Here is a 15,371-nt window from a genome sequence, read left to right on the forward strand (position 1 = left end):
TGTCTTTATTGTCATTATTTATTCTTCATAATTCTTAAAATATTGGGTTTTCTAAAAGTCGTTCATATGACCTTGTCTCTGAAACACCCTCACACGACCTTCTCTGAACATGACCTTTCTAAAAGACCCTCACATGACCTACTCGAAAAGTCCTTATATGACCTTGCTCCTAAGTCCCCCATATTAACTAATTCTTCTCACGGTCTTATTGAACACATCCCTCACATGACGTCATAACTAATGAATCTACCCGCCATGAAATTAAACCTGCCTTTGAACTTTATATTAACAGCAAATCTAGTTTTGTTTCACCAGGTCCAAAGGTGAGCTGCGGGTAATCCCTTCAAACGATGAGAGCGGGAAAAAGTGACCAGACATTATGTGGGAACCTAGGCGTGCTTGGCCTTCTAGTGTCTCGTGTTATTAATATTCGTACACGCGCTATACTATATATGTACAGTATTTCGTAGATAGAAAAATCCTGAAAAACTTTGGTAAAATAATCCTAAGAGAATAAGATAACGGTTACGAGAAATCCATACATTTACGTGATAAAAGTCAAATATCCATGTTCTAACACTTGTTCCATATCTCATCGAGAAGATCGTTCACATGTACCAGAGGTTGGTTGAGCATACAGCGGAGTGCCAACGAGTGCCAAGGTCCGGCCCACGCCTTGGCTCTGGCACCTGGGGGGGGGTGAAGGACCACCAGCCAGCCACCGCCATATGACCCTCCAGGAAGACCTGACTGGTGCGAGGACAATGTATATTTTCCTTTTGAACTGTAAGTCTTCTCGGGCCTTAAGGTTTAGGTTATGTTGCCACTGGTAGCGGGAGGCAGTGGCCAGTCAGGAGACGTAAGACCTGGAGGCCGCGAAAACAAGACACCTGTGTGGGAAATGTGACTTGAGAGCAATGGAGAATGTTGGAGTGACTGTGTAACTGTGGGGGGGGGTGAGTAATTGATGACTTTGTTGTGTGTGTAAGTGTATGTGTGCGTCTGAGTAATGACCCTGTAGTGTGTGTGTGGAAGTAACTGCTGGCCCTCATGTGTGTTGGTGCGCACGCGTGTACAAGCAAAAGTTTTCAGAATTTCTGCACGTGGTTAAATTCGATGAGAACACTGACAACAATACTCATTGTTATGACCCTCACAACATGTACATTCTCAAGACTGCTAAAATCTTGGCAATTCTCTCTTAAAACAGCACCACCACAAACACTCCCCCATCAACCAACTGTTTGTTCACGTCCACCTGTTCGTTCACGTAATCTACCTAAACAGTGAAGATGAGGACCCCAAGACTCGCCCGCTTCGAACCAATCATGGGTCAGAGCGCCACCACTACACAAAACGCCAGGACCAAAACAACGCCGCTGCCGCTATGGTCCTGCTGCCTTCCTTGAAGAATTCTCACATTCACACTAGCGTTCATAACCAGAGATTGTCCCTGGATACTCTTCTGTTTGTGAAAGGCAAGAGTAAGATCAAGCAGATAATGCAAGGAATGTTAGTGTGTGGAGGAGGGTGGGGTGTTAGGGAGAGTGGTGGTGTGTGGGGGAGGGTGGGGTGTTAGGGAGAGTGGTGGTGTGTGTGGGGGAGGGTGGTGTGTGGGGTAGAGGAGGGTGTTAGGGAGAGTGGTGGTGTGTGGGGGAGGGTGGGGTGTTAGGGAGAGTGGTGTGGGGGAAGGATTTTTTTTCAGTGGAACACCGTAACAACGCACATACCGCCATAGCTGGAGGTATTTGCATAATTTTAGTAACAAACAATATTAAAGTGATAGGGATGAAAACGATGCACGCAGCAGAAGACGGAGGACGGGGAGGTAGATGGAAGAGGGAGGGTTACTGTGCTTCTGTAGCTTCATGAACCTGTCTGACCCCTTAGCCTTGGCTGTACCCCTCAACACCCTCTGCTTCCTGGGGCGTCACTGTCAATGCCTACAAGGGGTGGTGGTGGTCGTCCTGTCCTCCCTTATCCCCTCCAGACGCCACTTTTACAGCCCCTGCTCTCTTAAGTTTCCTGGTGGCCGCCTCTGGGACGCTGGCAAGAGGAACATAAATTACTGTATTGCTGAAAACATCCTGTGCTACACTGGGCAACTTTCTTCATCAGGATTTATGTGATGTTTACCGGTGGGACGTACTGCTGGACCTTCTCATGTATTACTGGTGGGGATTTAAAGCTCTAATGATTACCAGTTGATACTGATTAGTTCATTGTTTCTCTTTAATTGTGAGTACAATTACCATCTATTTCATTCGTATATTCAATAAATTCAGTTTATTCAAGTGCCATAAAAATAGCATAATTTTCTTCCTTTAGTTAGGAATGTTCTATTTTCCCTTAATGTGTGATATAGTTTTTTCTCCGAAATGTGATGATCCTCATTATCAAACTGCGTAACATATTGTACATATAAATTCCGATTCTTGAAGTTAATCCAGAAATATCGGTGATTTTCATGTGGTGACAGTACCATGAAGTTGGTGCCTTAACCTCGATACAAATATGCAGTGCCCGTCACCTCTAAAAATTCAAGAAACTTTCCGTTGGGTACACACATTCACTGCCTGCTAACAGCAACACAAAAGTTTCTTAAAATTACACCGCAACAGAGTGTTTATCACCAAGGTCATCACAGGACCAAGAGCACTGTGTCCTGACGTCTTCAGGGCTGCGACAAGATTGCAACAAGACAGAAAAAGTTGCGATAAGGCTGGGACGGGATTGCCATAGAATGATAAAGACACTATAATAACGTTACGTCAGGACAACACCAAGGTTAAGACAGAGTTGAGAAACAGAAACCACCAGACTGTGAGAATACCAAGACATTATTTTTTTATGCTGAAGAAAGAGTAATTCTCTCCACTAGGGATTATGACTGTTGGTGCCCATCATGATGCAGAGGAGCCGTCGTCAGCACGGCCACCGACACATACAGCACAGGGGCAGCGATATAAACAATGAGTCAACTGCACCTTTATGTTGGCACCCGGAGGCCCTGGCACAGAAACACTGGCACCCTACCAGGCCCGTGTTGCCCTGGTCCTGCTCCACCACCCCGGCCCTCTCATACATCACTCTGGCCCTCTCATACACCACCCCGGCCCTCTCATACATCACTCTGGCCCTCTCATACATCACTCTGGCCCTCTTATACACCACCCCGGCCCTCTTATACACCACCCTGGCCTCACCACCCCGGCCTCTCATACAACACCGACCAACTCATACAACACACCTGGCACCTCACACACCACCCCGACCCATACACCACCCTGGCTCTCTCATACACCACCACGCTCTCATACAACATCCTGGCCCTCTCATACACCACCCCGGCCCTCTCATACACCACCCGACCAACTCATACAACACCCTGGCACCTCTCACACCACCCCGACCTCTTGTACACCACCCTGGCCCTCTCATACACCACCCCGGCCCTCTCATACACCACCCGACCAACTCATACAACCCCTGGCCCTCATACACCACCCCGGCCCTCTTGTACACCACCTGGCCCTCTCATACACCACCCCGGCCCTCGTATACACCACCCTGGCCCTCTCATGCACCACTCCGGCCCTCGTATACACCACCCTGGCCCTCTCATGCACCACTCCGGCCCTCTCATACAGCAAAACACCATGTGGAGGAAGAGTTTAGGTTAGGTTACGTTAGGTTACTTTAATTTAAATAAGGTTATGTTACATTAGAGCAGGTTAGGTTAGCATTAGATTAGATTAGGGTAAGGTAGAATTAGGTTAGAATTAGGTTAGGTAAGGTTAAATTAGGTTAGGTTTACATTAGGGTGTTAGGTTAAGGTGGGTAAGCGTTATGTTTAGTTCAGGTTAAGTTTGGTTAGATTAAGTTAGGTTAGGTTAGGGTAGGTTAGGTTAGACGTTAGGGTGGTTAATCTTTAAGTGAAATAAGCTGGAATGTGTAACCTTCAGGTGATTCCACAAATTATACAAGCTGGGGGAGATGCTGATGAGACAGGTTGGAGGGAAGACGTGAGGAATAACTGGGTGAATGGGAACAAAATCCGTACGTTTATGTGTGTGTGTGTTGCAGTGGGAAGGACATTTTGGAAGACAAATTGGTCAATGACGTATCAAAGACATCCTCGAGTGGATCCCTTATGATAAGAATAGACCCCTAAAAATACCAACTAACAGAGAAGATTTGAAGTTAAGAGGGTTGGAAGCATTTTAGACAAGATCGTGAACCACATGAGAGAGGGTGTATGTGTGTGAGGGGGGGGGGGTGCAGTATCCTTCGTCTTAGGCGGGTGTCTTGTGTCCAATATTGGTGTCCTGAAAGTCTGGAGCCTTAAGGTAGTGCTCTGGGTGTTCTAACGCCCTACACATTTAATGGCCAAACTGGTTTACTAGGTGTTTCACATCCTAAACTGGTGTCAAAAATTTCCTTCTTCCCAGACTAACGTCCCAGGTTCCTCTCATCCCAGTGGAGTTCCAAGTATCAAAGACCAGTATCATGGATGTCTATCAGTATCACCTGACACTGGCGTCCTGAGCATCTCAGACTAATGTCCTGTGCGGGGTCCCTAGTGCTTCACCCAATAACCCACCATAACTACTTCCTGATCCATAGGTCTCGGTCGAATCACAGTGGGAGAATTAATTTTTTACTTACTCTTCCCTCACGATATTTAAAGTTCCTACCGAAAAATAAACCTGTTGACAACATGATACATGCTCCTATAAATAAAACTTATTATTCCACTAAAACACTTCTCTAGTTATAAATCTCTAAATGTGCCTGAGGTTAACACACTTGCCACTATGTTATGTGTGGCGCTGGCGTCGAGCCAGGGAAGTTGAGTGGGGCTGCACGTTCCCTTAGACTTACATTGCCTGATGATTTCAGATTTGCAACCGCATGCTGGTTTACTCTTACAACCTGCGCAAGGTGAAGCGCAGAAGCTTGCTTGGTGGCTCTGGACTAGGGTTTGAAGGTGAAAATTTCTTTCCCTCGGTGGAATTTCATCACCACATACAGTATGTCGTTTATATATTTTGGTGTACCTTGAAAATCAGAAAAATTTCCATATCACCAATTAGAAAATGGACAATAACACACAAACCTTTGAGAATTTGGACCGTGTTCACTGAGGGTGGGAGAAATTTGGGAAAAAATCCTAACCTAAATGAGTATTTGGACTTCAACTATACTTGTGTTGGTGTGATGTGCATGGCATCATTCTGAGGGCGGGTCGTCGTCCACCGGGTAACTACTGTATGTGCTACACTTTTTCCCGATGCTGTATGATGTTGCCGGTGCACCACTGTGAGTAGGCCATGAGTGTTGCACCTCCAATAGCTCGCGAGAGAAAGGGCTCTCCTAAATAGCCAATTTCTGGCAACCATTAGGGTTTATGATTTAGTAAATAATATTAGAGTAAAGTATACGTGAAAAGCCTGTCACAACACCCGCCTGCCTCGTCTGGTGGGTCATGGAGAGGTTAATGAATCTTTTTTGTCGTCATACCTGTCTATCTATATATATACAATTACACACACATATTCAGACACTTGCATTCTATGTTGTTCAAAAACCTGTGTACTCTGTAGTAGCACATCAGACAACTGTCAATATGAACTGTTCGAATCTGTAATACTTTTATATTATCTCGTTTGTACCTGTTGACAAGAAAGTGTTACCAGGTGCCCCAGTTTTCCTCAACAAGTGTTCCCATAACTGCTCCTGTCATCCTGGCTTTAGTTCTTACATCACACGTGTGTCTTTGATCATAAACGCCATCACATGTGGCGGCGAGGAGCTCAATACTGGGACACTTTGATATAAGCTGTATTTCTCAGCTTGAGTCAGGTGTTCCACACATGTCCCTGGAGATGTCGCAACCTGCCGACGTAACGTCACGATTTTTTTCTCGTTTTCTTCTTCTTGGGGACTAACTATAACATCCTTTTGTTCTGTAAAGAAAAAAAGTTATGCTGCTTGCCAAAGGCGCAGTTGCCTGCCTCACTCCCGCAGCCCGTCGGAATTACCCGATGACCACCCCCTGCAGACGCCTCACTTTAATTAGTGAGTCATGGCCTGCGGCACTTGAGCACTCGTGTTGGCAATAGTGGCAAGAAGCATTATTAAACACAAGATTGCGCCATGCTGTCATACCCATCGTGATATTGTATACAGATGCATGATTAAATCTGTCCCCAGGTGTTCGGACTGTATTTTGTTTTTGTTTTTGTATGATCATTCTATCTGTTGAATCAATTAATCAATTGTTTGTCACCTACCTATCGTCTAGTGTCTCCCTGCTTGTGTTTGATGTATGGGTCACTGAGACCTGTCTTACTGAAAGCTTTGGTAGTCCGACTCAGAGGATCTCCTCCAGAATATAAGCGAACCATCTGACAGTGATCATCGAGTGTAAATCCGTCTATGCATTACGCTTCTTAAACATTAAGCAGTTTAAAAAAACAAGTTACTTTCGACCTTCAACAAATTATATTGATGAATCTGAGTTAAAAATACCAGAGTATGTGGCGCTAAAGTGGCAGACCTTTATAAGTCTTGCTGGTGGATGTTAGTAAAATGGAAACTAAACCAAATAACTATTTTATTGTGATGCTAAAATAATCTGTCTACAGTCACATCTGGTCCCCCCAGCAAGACCTGGCAATACGTGCTGTCATCACATTTCCTTTTGAAGAGATTTATGCAGTACACGCCTCTAGTAAGAGACAGCTTCAGGTAGGTGAGGACCCGTGGCAGGAGAGGATCTGTGGCAGGTGAGGACCTGTGACAGGTGAGGACCAGTTACAGTTGAGGACTTGTGACAGGTAGGGACCTATAACAGGTGAGAACCTGGAGCAGGTGAGGACCCTGGTGGGTAAGGAAGGACCCATGGAAGGTACGGACCCATAAAAGGTAAAGGCTGTGGATAGGTGAGGGATCAAACAATGAGGAGCCTTGAGAAAAGTGGTCCACGACAGGTGAGGTCTTATTACATAAGAAGTCTTAGGATAGGTGATGGCCCCTGGCACATGAACGGTCCAAGAATGGAGAGAACCCAGGATTTAGTAATGACCCAAGGCGAGAGAGAACACCAAGGCAGGTGGGGGTCTCTGATAAAAGAGGGCCCCTGACAAGTGATAGTCTTAAGTAGGTCAAGTTTCAGTATAAGCTAGTACCCATGGCAGGTGAAGGGCTTGTGAATGGTGAAGACCCATGGGATGTGAGGCCCTGGCAAGTGGGGCTGCACCAACTAGGCTAGGTCACATAGCACTGATGCTACTGTTGAAAACATATTTTTTTTTACATCAGATGAGGTCGAGTCCATCAATGCTTGTGAACTACTGAGGCGTTCCTTATACTGTGTTTGTGCCTCATGCTTGGCTGTAGAGTCATACAAAAAATAAAATGACACCTATTTTTCGGCTATACATATAATACTGTATAAACGTCTTCTTTACACACACACACACACACACACACACACACACACACACACAAAACAGTACTGTGCCACCTTGGAAATCTTGAAGTGACCCATTCAGACGACGAGGAAAATCTTGGCAAAGCCCTGATGTACAAAATATATTTGTCACTTAATAAGATCAAATATGTTGGACCAAAACTCTCAGTGTAACGATAATCATTTACCTACATATGGAGATGCGAGGAGGACGCTTATAGTCGATTCTTTTCAACGACATAAAGATGGTGTCTAAATTGATCTGAGGCTCTACCTTAATAATTATAAGTGCTCATTCATCCTCGATTACAGATGAAGTCTTGACGGGCATCTTTATAGGGGTGTGTGGGTCAAGTGGATATAACTCTCGTTTCATGACCCAACAGTCACCAAATCGAATCCCGCTGCTGGCCACCAATTGGGGCGACCTCAGTCGACCCTGCTGCAGAATGGGTACCTAACTACAGTATACAGCCAGGACAGTGAAAGGTGGTCGAGCACTGTGACAGCCACAATGCCTCCTTGTGTACCAAGGACTTAATGTTCCCTGCCCTATATCCACACCGCCCCAAACAGATCTTCAAGCTTGTGGACCTGCAGCAGAGATTTGGATTCACTCCCCCGGCTCTGGGTTTATCACTTAGCAGTTATAGCTGACGTGTCCTCTATGTAGTGCTAATGTCCGCTATCAACTATGTCATAAGAGCTGGGCAGCAAAAAGAAGATATCATGCCAGATGTGTTAAGGTAATGAGAGGGGAGTGTGATGGGGGGGTGGTGCTGGTGGGGGTAAGAGAGGGTAGTGCTGATGGTGGGTTAGGAGAGTAGGGGTGCTAATGGGGGTTAGGAGAAAGTAGAGGTGCTGATGGGGGGTTAGGAAAGGGTAGGGATGGAGGAGAAGGTAGGGGTGCTGATGGGGTTAGGAGAGTAGGGGATAGGGTTGATGGGGTTAGGAGAGGGTAGGGGTGCTGATGGGGGGTGGAGAGGTAGGGGTGCTGATGGGGGTTGGAGGAGTGGGTAGGGTGCTGATGTGGGATTAGGAGAGGGTAGGGTGCTGATGGGGGTTAGGAGAGGGTAGGAGTGCTGGTGGGGGTTTAGGAGGAGAGGGGTGCTGATGGGGGTCAGGAGAGGGTAGGGTGCTGATGTGGGGATTAGGAGGGTAGGGTGCTGATGGGGGTTAGGAGAGGGTAGGAGTGCTGGTGGGGTTTAGGAGAGGTAGGGTGCTGATGGGGGTCAGGAGAGGGTAGGGGTGCTGATGGGGATTAGGAGAGGGTAGGGGTACTGATGGGGTTAGCTGGTGGGGATTTAGGAGAGGGTAGGGGTGCTGATGGGGGGTCAGGAGAGGGTAGGGTGCTGATGTGGGGATTAGGAGAGGGTAGGGGTGCTGGATGGGGTTAGGAGAGGTAGTAGTGGATTTAAGAGAGGTAGGGGTGCTGGTGGGGGTTAGTAGAGGAGGGGCTGATTGGGGTTAGGAGAGGGTGGGGGTGCTGGTGGGGGTTAGGAGAGGGTAGGGGTGGTGGGGGGCTTAGGAGAGGGTGGGGGCTGGTGGGGGTTAGTAGGGGTGGGGGGGTGGGGGGCTAGGAGAGGGTGGGAGTGCTGGTGGGGGGGTTAGTAGAGGGTGGGGGCGGGGGGGCTGGTGGGGGCGTGAGAACAGGGAAGGAATCTGGGGCTAAGAGCTTGGTGTGGCTTGTCGCTATTTTGAGCACACCTGCCCCGCCTCCCCGCTAGCAACGAGACGGTATCCAGCAGCACGCCCACGCCCTCGTTAACTGCCTCCGCCCACGCTCTCCTTAGCTGCCCAGCCCACATCCTCGTTAACTGCCCCAGCCCACGTCCTCGTGAACTGCCCTCACCAACGCGCCCGTTAGCTGTCCCCCGCCCACGCCCTCGCTAACTGTCCCCACCCATGCCCTCGTTAACTACTCGTTTTACAACAAAACAACTGATATCACCTGACATCAACCACCGTGCGGCCACGCTCAGAAACTTATCAATTAGGAACACTGACTAGCGGACTTCTACATACATTCAACACCTCAACCCGCCAGAATTCGAACCCACGGCCCACGAGCCTATCTGTGACCGGGGAACGCAAACCGCTGGACCACCAGGATACCAAAAACCATCCGAGACTTTGTTATATTTCACACAAAGCCTGTTCAACGAGCTTATGGCGTCGTGAATCTCTAATGGAGACTACCTGTATCACGTATATATATATATATATATATATATATATATATATATATATATATATATATATATATATATATATATATATATATATATATATATATATATATATATATATATATATATATATATATATATATATATATATATATATATAATTGCGTTTTGAAATACCCTATTTCCTCTAATTTCCTTGTAAAAAGTTACTTCGCTCTTTTATCGTTAAAAAACGTGGCAACTGTCACCAACACATTAAGCAGCTGCCCACGCACTCTTCCAGATGACATACACAGTCCCTTTCACTAGTGCGTTTACAGGGGCTCGTCGAGTGTGTCTTCATGTGGGCTTAACTTTTCTAAGGCAAATCAGATTAGTATCGAATAGATTTGGATGGTATATGCCTGAATGAATCTACCAGAACAATTGTTAATTTAAACACTATATTAAAATACGGCGTAATAGTATTTTCATTTATACATTAACTTCGAAATTCTATATTGACTGACGAGAATGTGTAACTCAGGCAACAGGTTTACAGCGTCCACTATAATAGGGGGTAAAGAAACTGACAGATTAAGTCAATTACTGTCATTGTATCTTTATTTTTAATATCGATAACTTTTAAGTGCACCTTATTATGACCTCATTTTTATATAATTTTGAACACATGGAAATTCCTGTAGCTGTACCTAAATCTGTGCTTGTACTGGCGTTCCTGAGTAAATTTTTTGAATCTACAGAACAAAGTAATCATGACTGACGTCAGCATAGTTCTGGACGGACCAGGAACAATGAACTGAGTACGACATACACACATAGGTGCGGCAGTGACGGGTCTGAACCTGCCATTGTGACGGGTCAACTAACATGGTATGTCTGCTATGTCAACATTTGGATGTATCTATCGCCTTCCTCAGATCTAACACACAAAAAGAAAATACTACAGGGAATGAACAGTGGAACCTCAAGTGTTTTTCTATTGTTGGGGATGTTGGGGGGGGGGGAGGGTGGAACACACTGCTGTACTCCATAAAAATATATCTAAAAGCCTGTAACTTCCCATCTTCACTAGGGTGACATTCGGGGCATCATTTTTTTTATCGATTCTTATAAGAATTTAGGAGAATGTTGCTGTGATGAAACTACAGGTACCGGTAACAAATAAAGATATATATTTTTTTACTTCTTCATCAATAAATAACTTCTTTATCACTATTATGCTGAGGACAAAAACTGACTATAAATATATTTGTTCAGAGACCATTCGATTTTAAACTTACACAATAGGCTATGCTAGTCATCAATCACTACATTATAAACCAAGGAAATGAATAGTATACTCCGTCACCTTTCCTCTCTCCTATTGTATCACCTCTTCCTTCTCCCCGCCATACTATGTTACCTCCCTACTATGCAATTTTTCTCCCCAATTTGTACATTTGTTTCCTCCTCACACTGCCATATTTTCACCCCGTACTCGCAAATTTATTCTCGATATTTTGTTACTTTTTCACACTGTCTTGTTTCTCCCTTCCTACGCGAAATTTGCTCCTATCTATGCAGTTTCCTCCATCACATACCGTGCCCTTATTTATGTTCGTCTCTTCTCCCCATTAAACCATTTCCTCTCCACTTGGCTAAGTCTCCTCTCTGCCGCAGCCGCTTCGGAGGTGCTCCAGCTATTGTTTACAATGTAAACAATCGACAGGATAAATAAACCAGTCAGAGAGTCTCACAGCGGAAGAAGCTGTACCACCACCGCCCACACCAGCAGGATACGAGACTCGGCACAGTGATCTTATGGGGTCTAATGATGGAAATTGGCCCCTAAGGCGAGAAACATCGCATGTAGTTTCATTAAACAGCATCTTTATCTGAGTTCCAAGATAAATACATGTGCAGGCGAATGACAGTATGGGTGATAAAAATTGGTCATTGATGCGTTAATCCAGGGCTAGTTATCCGACAGGAATGTATTGAGACTTGAAAAAAATCTCTTTGCATGGATACGTATTTTAGGTCAGACAGTCGCGAAAAATGGACATTAGGCTTACTAAACACAGCTAAGTAATTATGTGGCAATAATAGGTCAGTAGTATAACATTTTTCAGTGTAAAGTGGGTATACAACGAGAAAGAATATATTCGTCATTTTGAATTATATATATATATATATATATATATATATATATATATATATATATATATATATATATATATATATATATATATATATATAGAGAGAGAGAGAGAGAGAGAGAGAGATACAAATACCTCACGAATATGTAATAAGCAACAGGCAGCTATCAAACAGGGAGGTACTACCGCCTGGGAAGATATTGGAAGCATAATGTGTTGTCTATGGTAGACCCTGCTGCATATGGTATCACAAAAAATGTGACCAAGTCCCGGGTTGCTGATCTGACTTTCTGCCACATTTACACACAATTGCAGGGACTCAATTGTTTCTATTACTTTGACAACACAACATACATACATCGTTTCTCTCTATTTTTTATTTATTTTATTTATTTATTATTATTATTAGTAGTAGTAGTAGTAGTAATAATAATAATATTATTATTATTATATACTGTATTACTATAATATATTTTATTTAATATTTATTTTAATTTTTATTAATGTTTATTAATTATTATTTATTATTATTATTAAATTTTCGCCCCAGGCCCTGTTGTGGGTCATTGACCTGTGCTCTGGTGAGCTAATCCCGTAAAAAAAAAATTGGGAACCGAACCCAGGACTTCTGCGTGTGAATGGGGATCGCTACTACCGCGCCACAAGGCCAAAAACCTATTTTCTTGTGGTAGTTCATGTAACAATATTTGCTAATCTTTTCCTATCTAACGTTATCACCACACACACAAACAACATGTAGATAAACAATAATAACTAACATTCACTGCACAACTACCAACTCTACAGCCCAGCTTTACTAACGTGTCATTCGACAAGGGAGCGGCTCTTCATGAACAGAATGTGTCAGGTCCCCTTAAGACAGGAGTAGAAGACTGCGATGTCGACATAATCGTATCTAATCCAATGAGAAAAGAAGGACCAATCCTGAACAGTGGAATGAGGACTTACCCGCTGTATGGTGAGTGGTTTCTTGTAGTCGGCGCCGCCCTGGAGTCGGAAGCCCCATGAGATGGATTCATCTGACCGCTGCAGTAGGATATTCAGTAGCTTAACCATCCTGTTCGTCGGTCTTGAGCGAGTTGACTGGCTCCTCACTACAACCCAAAGCTTTCTGCCTCCTGCAGAACCGCAAAATACTCAAGCAGACCTCAACTAGGAGGCCGGCCCAGCTTGTTTGTGGTTTAGCTCACCAGGGTCAATTATCTCCTCTCCACCAAGTTACAGCAACCTCTCCTGATAAGTTTCATGTACTTCCTGTAGTTGTAATGACTCTGAGCAATGGAGGATGTTTCATTATCTTTGCTGACAACAGAAAGAATAAAACAAATTATGAATAATCGTCTTCGAAATGTGCCAGGTTTCTAGATTCCAAAATTAGCACTTATTTACACCCCGTTCTTCTGCACACTGTTATCACACAAAACAAGATTTCCAAATTCGATTGTACACTTAAACAAAACTGTGTCAGTAAAACATTACTTCCGTACAGATCCCAGCTCGCCACACCACTGTCGTTCATTTAGTATAAACCCCAAAACTGAGTTTATCTTCCGATAGGATGCATCTTCCATGTGTGATAATCACGAGGATATGATTCTGTAATGAAGAGCGCCTGAGGGAGTGGCAGTGAGTTATCACAGAGTACGGCAGGTTGGTCCCAGTGTCAACACAAGTATAAGATGCTGATGTAAACCTTCCTCGCTCTAAGTTAAGGTGTAGCATGGCACTGTGCCAAAGAGCTACAAGATGCTGTGTGTGTGTGTGTGTGTGAGGCTAGTGTGTGGGTGTGTGTGTGTGTGTGAGGCTGGTGTGTGAGTGCGCGGGCGTGTTTTTGAGTGTGTCGATATAAATAATAATTTTTTGAATTGAAACGAGAATATCTGGTACACATAGGGGAAAAGACTAAGGTAACATAAAATCAAGTGCAGAAAGAAATACGATATATTGCAGGACTTTGATTGATTTGCATACAGAAAACAAAATTAATAAATAAGTAGGTGATATATGCCTTTACAGTACTGTACATGGGGGTTGACGATATTACAGGCACTAACTTGATCATTCGCTGTCCACACGACGTTGGTGGCCAGGAAATATTCTATTTATTATAATGCACAATTATTTATGGGGTGGCATTAGGCCCTTTATTGATGATTCTTTGGCTACATCGTGAATTTTTGTGCTGTTTGGCGATACACATATGCCGAATAAACAGAAGAAATGCAAATAATCAGAGAAGTCTAATTTTCTGGGGACATGTGACTAACACTTCCCCTATTTCTCTATTCAAATTTGATATAATTGACACAAGCAATCTCTTTGATAACAATTAATGCCCAGTCCTGAGAAATTTTGATTGACAAGGAGTTGGAGATGCAGAAGCTCTGATCATTGGAACTAGATACAGTTTTTACTACTGTGTAAGTTGGCATGGCGTTTGCTAAAAAGGTCACCATTAAGGATTTGGCAAATTTTGGTGAGTTCTTTGTTGACATGACAAACTTGACAATCATACTGTCACATTGCAGACACGCCAAGCGCATCGATTTTGTGATGGTAAACTACATCAGAAGATCCATATAAGACAGAAAACGAACCAGGAGGACTTTCACTCAGGTTATTGAGTAACTAAAGGAATATCAGATTTGATACACAGCTGAATAAGGATATGATTTCTGACCATCAATTCAGATCATAACCTTGCTCGAGAAGTGCTCCTCAGCAAATGGATTAAACAGCAATACCCTCTTCGTTGCCTTAATTAATGCAAAGATCATAATCGTATGATGTCAAATGGGTGGCTGAAATGCCATTTCATTAACAAAGGCAGCATTGGTGTACTTCCAGAACTGGACACAGACTGGGAGGAGGTCGATGTACACACTACGCTTCAGATTGTCTACCATGGATATTATTAGTCCTAATCTAGGATACAAACAGAAATTTATATCAAACTGAGTTGACGCCTGAATACGCACAGAACCCTCCTAGCCGGAGGAATACTGTACAGTTAAAAAGTGACGAATGGAAAACAAGGTAACTGATTTACTGTAGTTCGCCAGTAAGATGCCGTGGCCGTGGTTCAACTATTGTTACCCGCTGATGCTCTAGTTCTGTGAATGTAAGCATAACAATGTGTCAGTTAAAAGATAAATACTGCATTATTTTCTTTTAGTTTTATCAAATGTAACCAATTTAACTCTGCAATAATTAATGCATTTTCTTGTAGATGTTAGACGACAGTAGAATTTATGGCTTATACGTATACATGTTAGTTAAATTTGTGGACTTTCAAAAAGTTAATCCATTTCGAGTGGCAATTTAGTAGCACTTAAATAGAATGTAGAAACTCTGGTATTTCCACTAGCTTGTGACGTTGTAGTTCAATTATATTTTTGGCATGTAAACACTCTTACAAACTTGTGTTTGGTACTCTGCGATAGGAGAGTATCTGAAAATTTATGTTCTTTATTTAAACAAATGTGGCGAGGCACCATAGCATGGGTACTATAACTCGCACTGTGATACACTGGTTCTTTAAAA

General features: G+C 43.7%; 1 protein-coding gene across 1 annotated transcript in view; it reads right to left on the reverse strand.

The window, feature by feature from the left end:
- Positions 1-13,489, reverse strand: part of LOC121872847 (golgin subfamily A member 6-like protein 22) — a 51,774-nt gene extending 38,285 nt beyond the window's left edge. The window contains exon 1 of the mRNA XM_042375897.1: positions 12,777-13,489. Within this exon, the coding sequence (XP_042231831.1) occupies positions 12,777-12,884 (108 nt within the window). The 5' untranslated portion in view covers positions 12,885-13,489. The remainder of the gene's footprint in view (positions 1-12,776) is intronic.
- Positions 13,490-15,371: the final 1,882 nt, after the last annotated feature.

The sequence above is a fragment of the Homarus americanus genome, unplaced genomic scaffold (genome assembly GCF_018991925.1).
Source record: "Homarus americanus isolate GMGI-L3 unplaced genomic scaffold, GMGI_Hamer_2.0 scaffold11022, whole genome shotgun sequence".
Taxonomy (NCBI): domain Eukaryota; kingdom Metazoa; phylum Arthropoda; class Malacostraca; order Decapoda; family Nephropidae; genus Homarus; species Homarus americanus.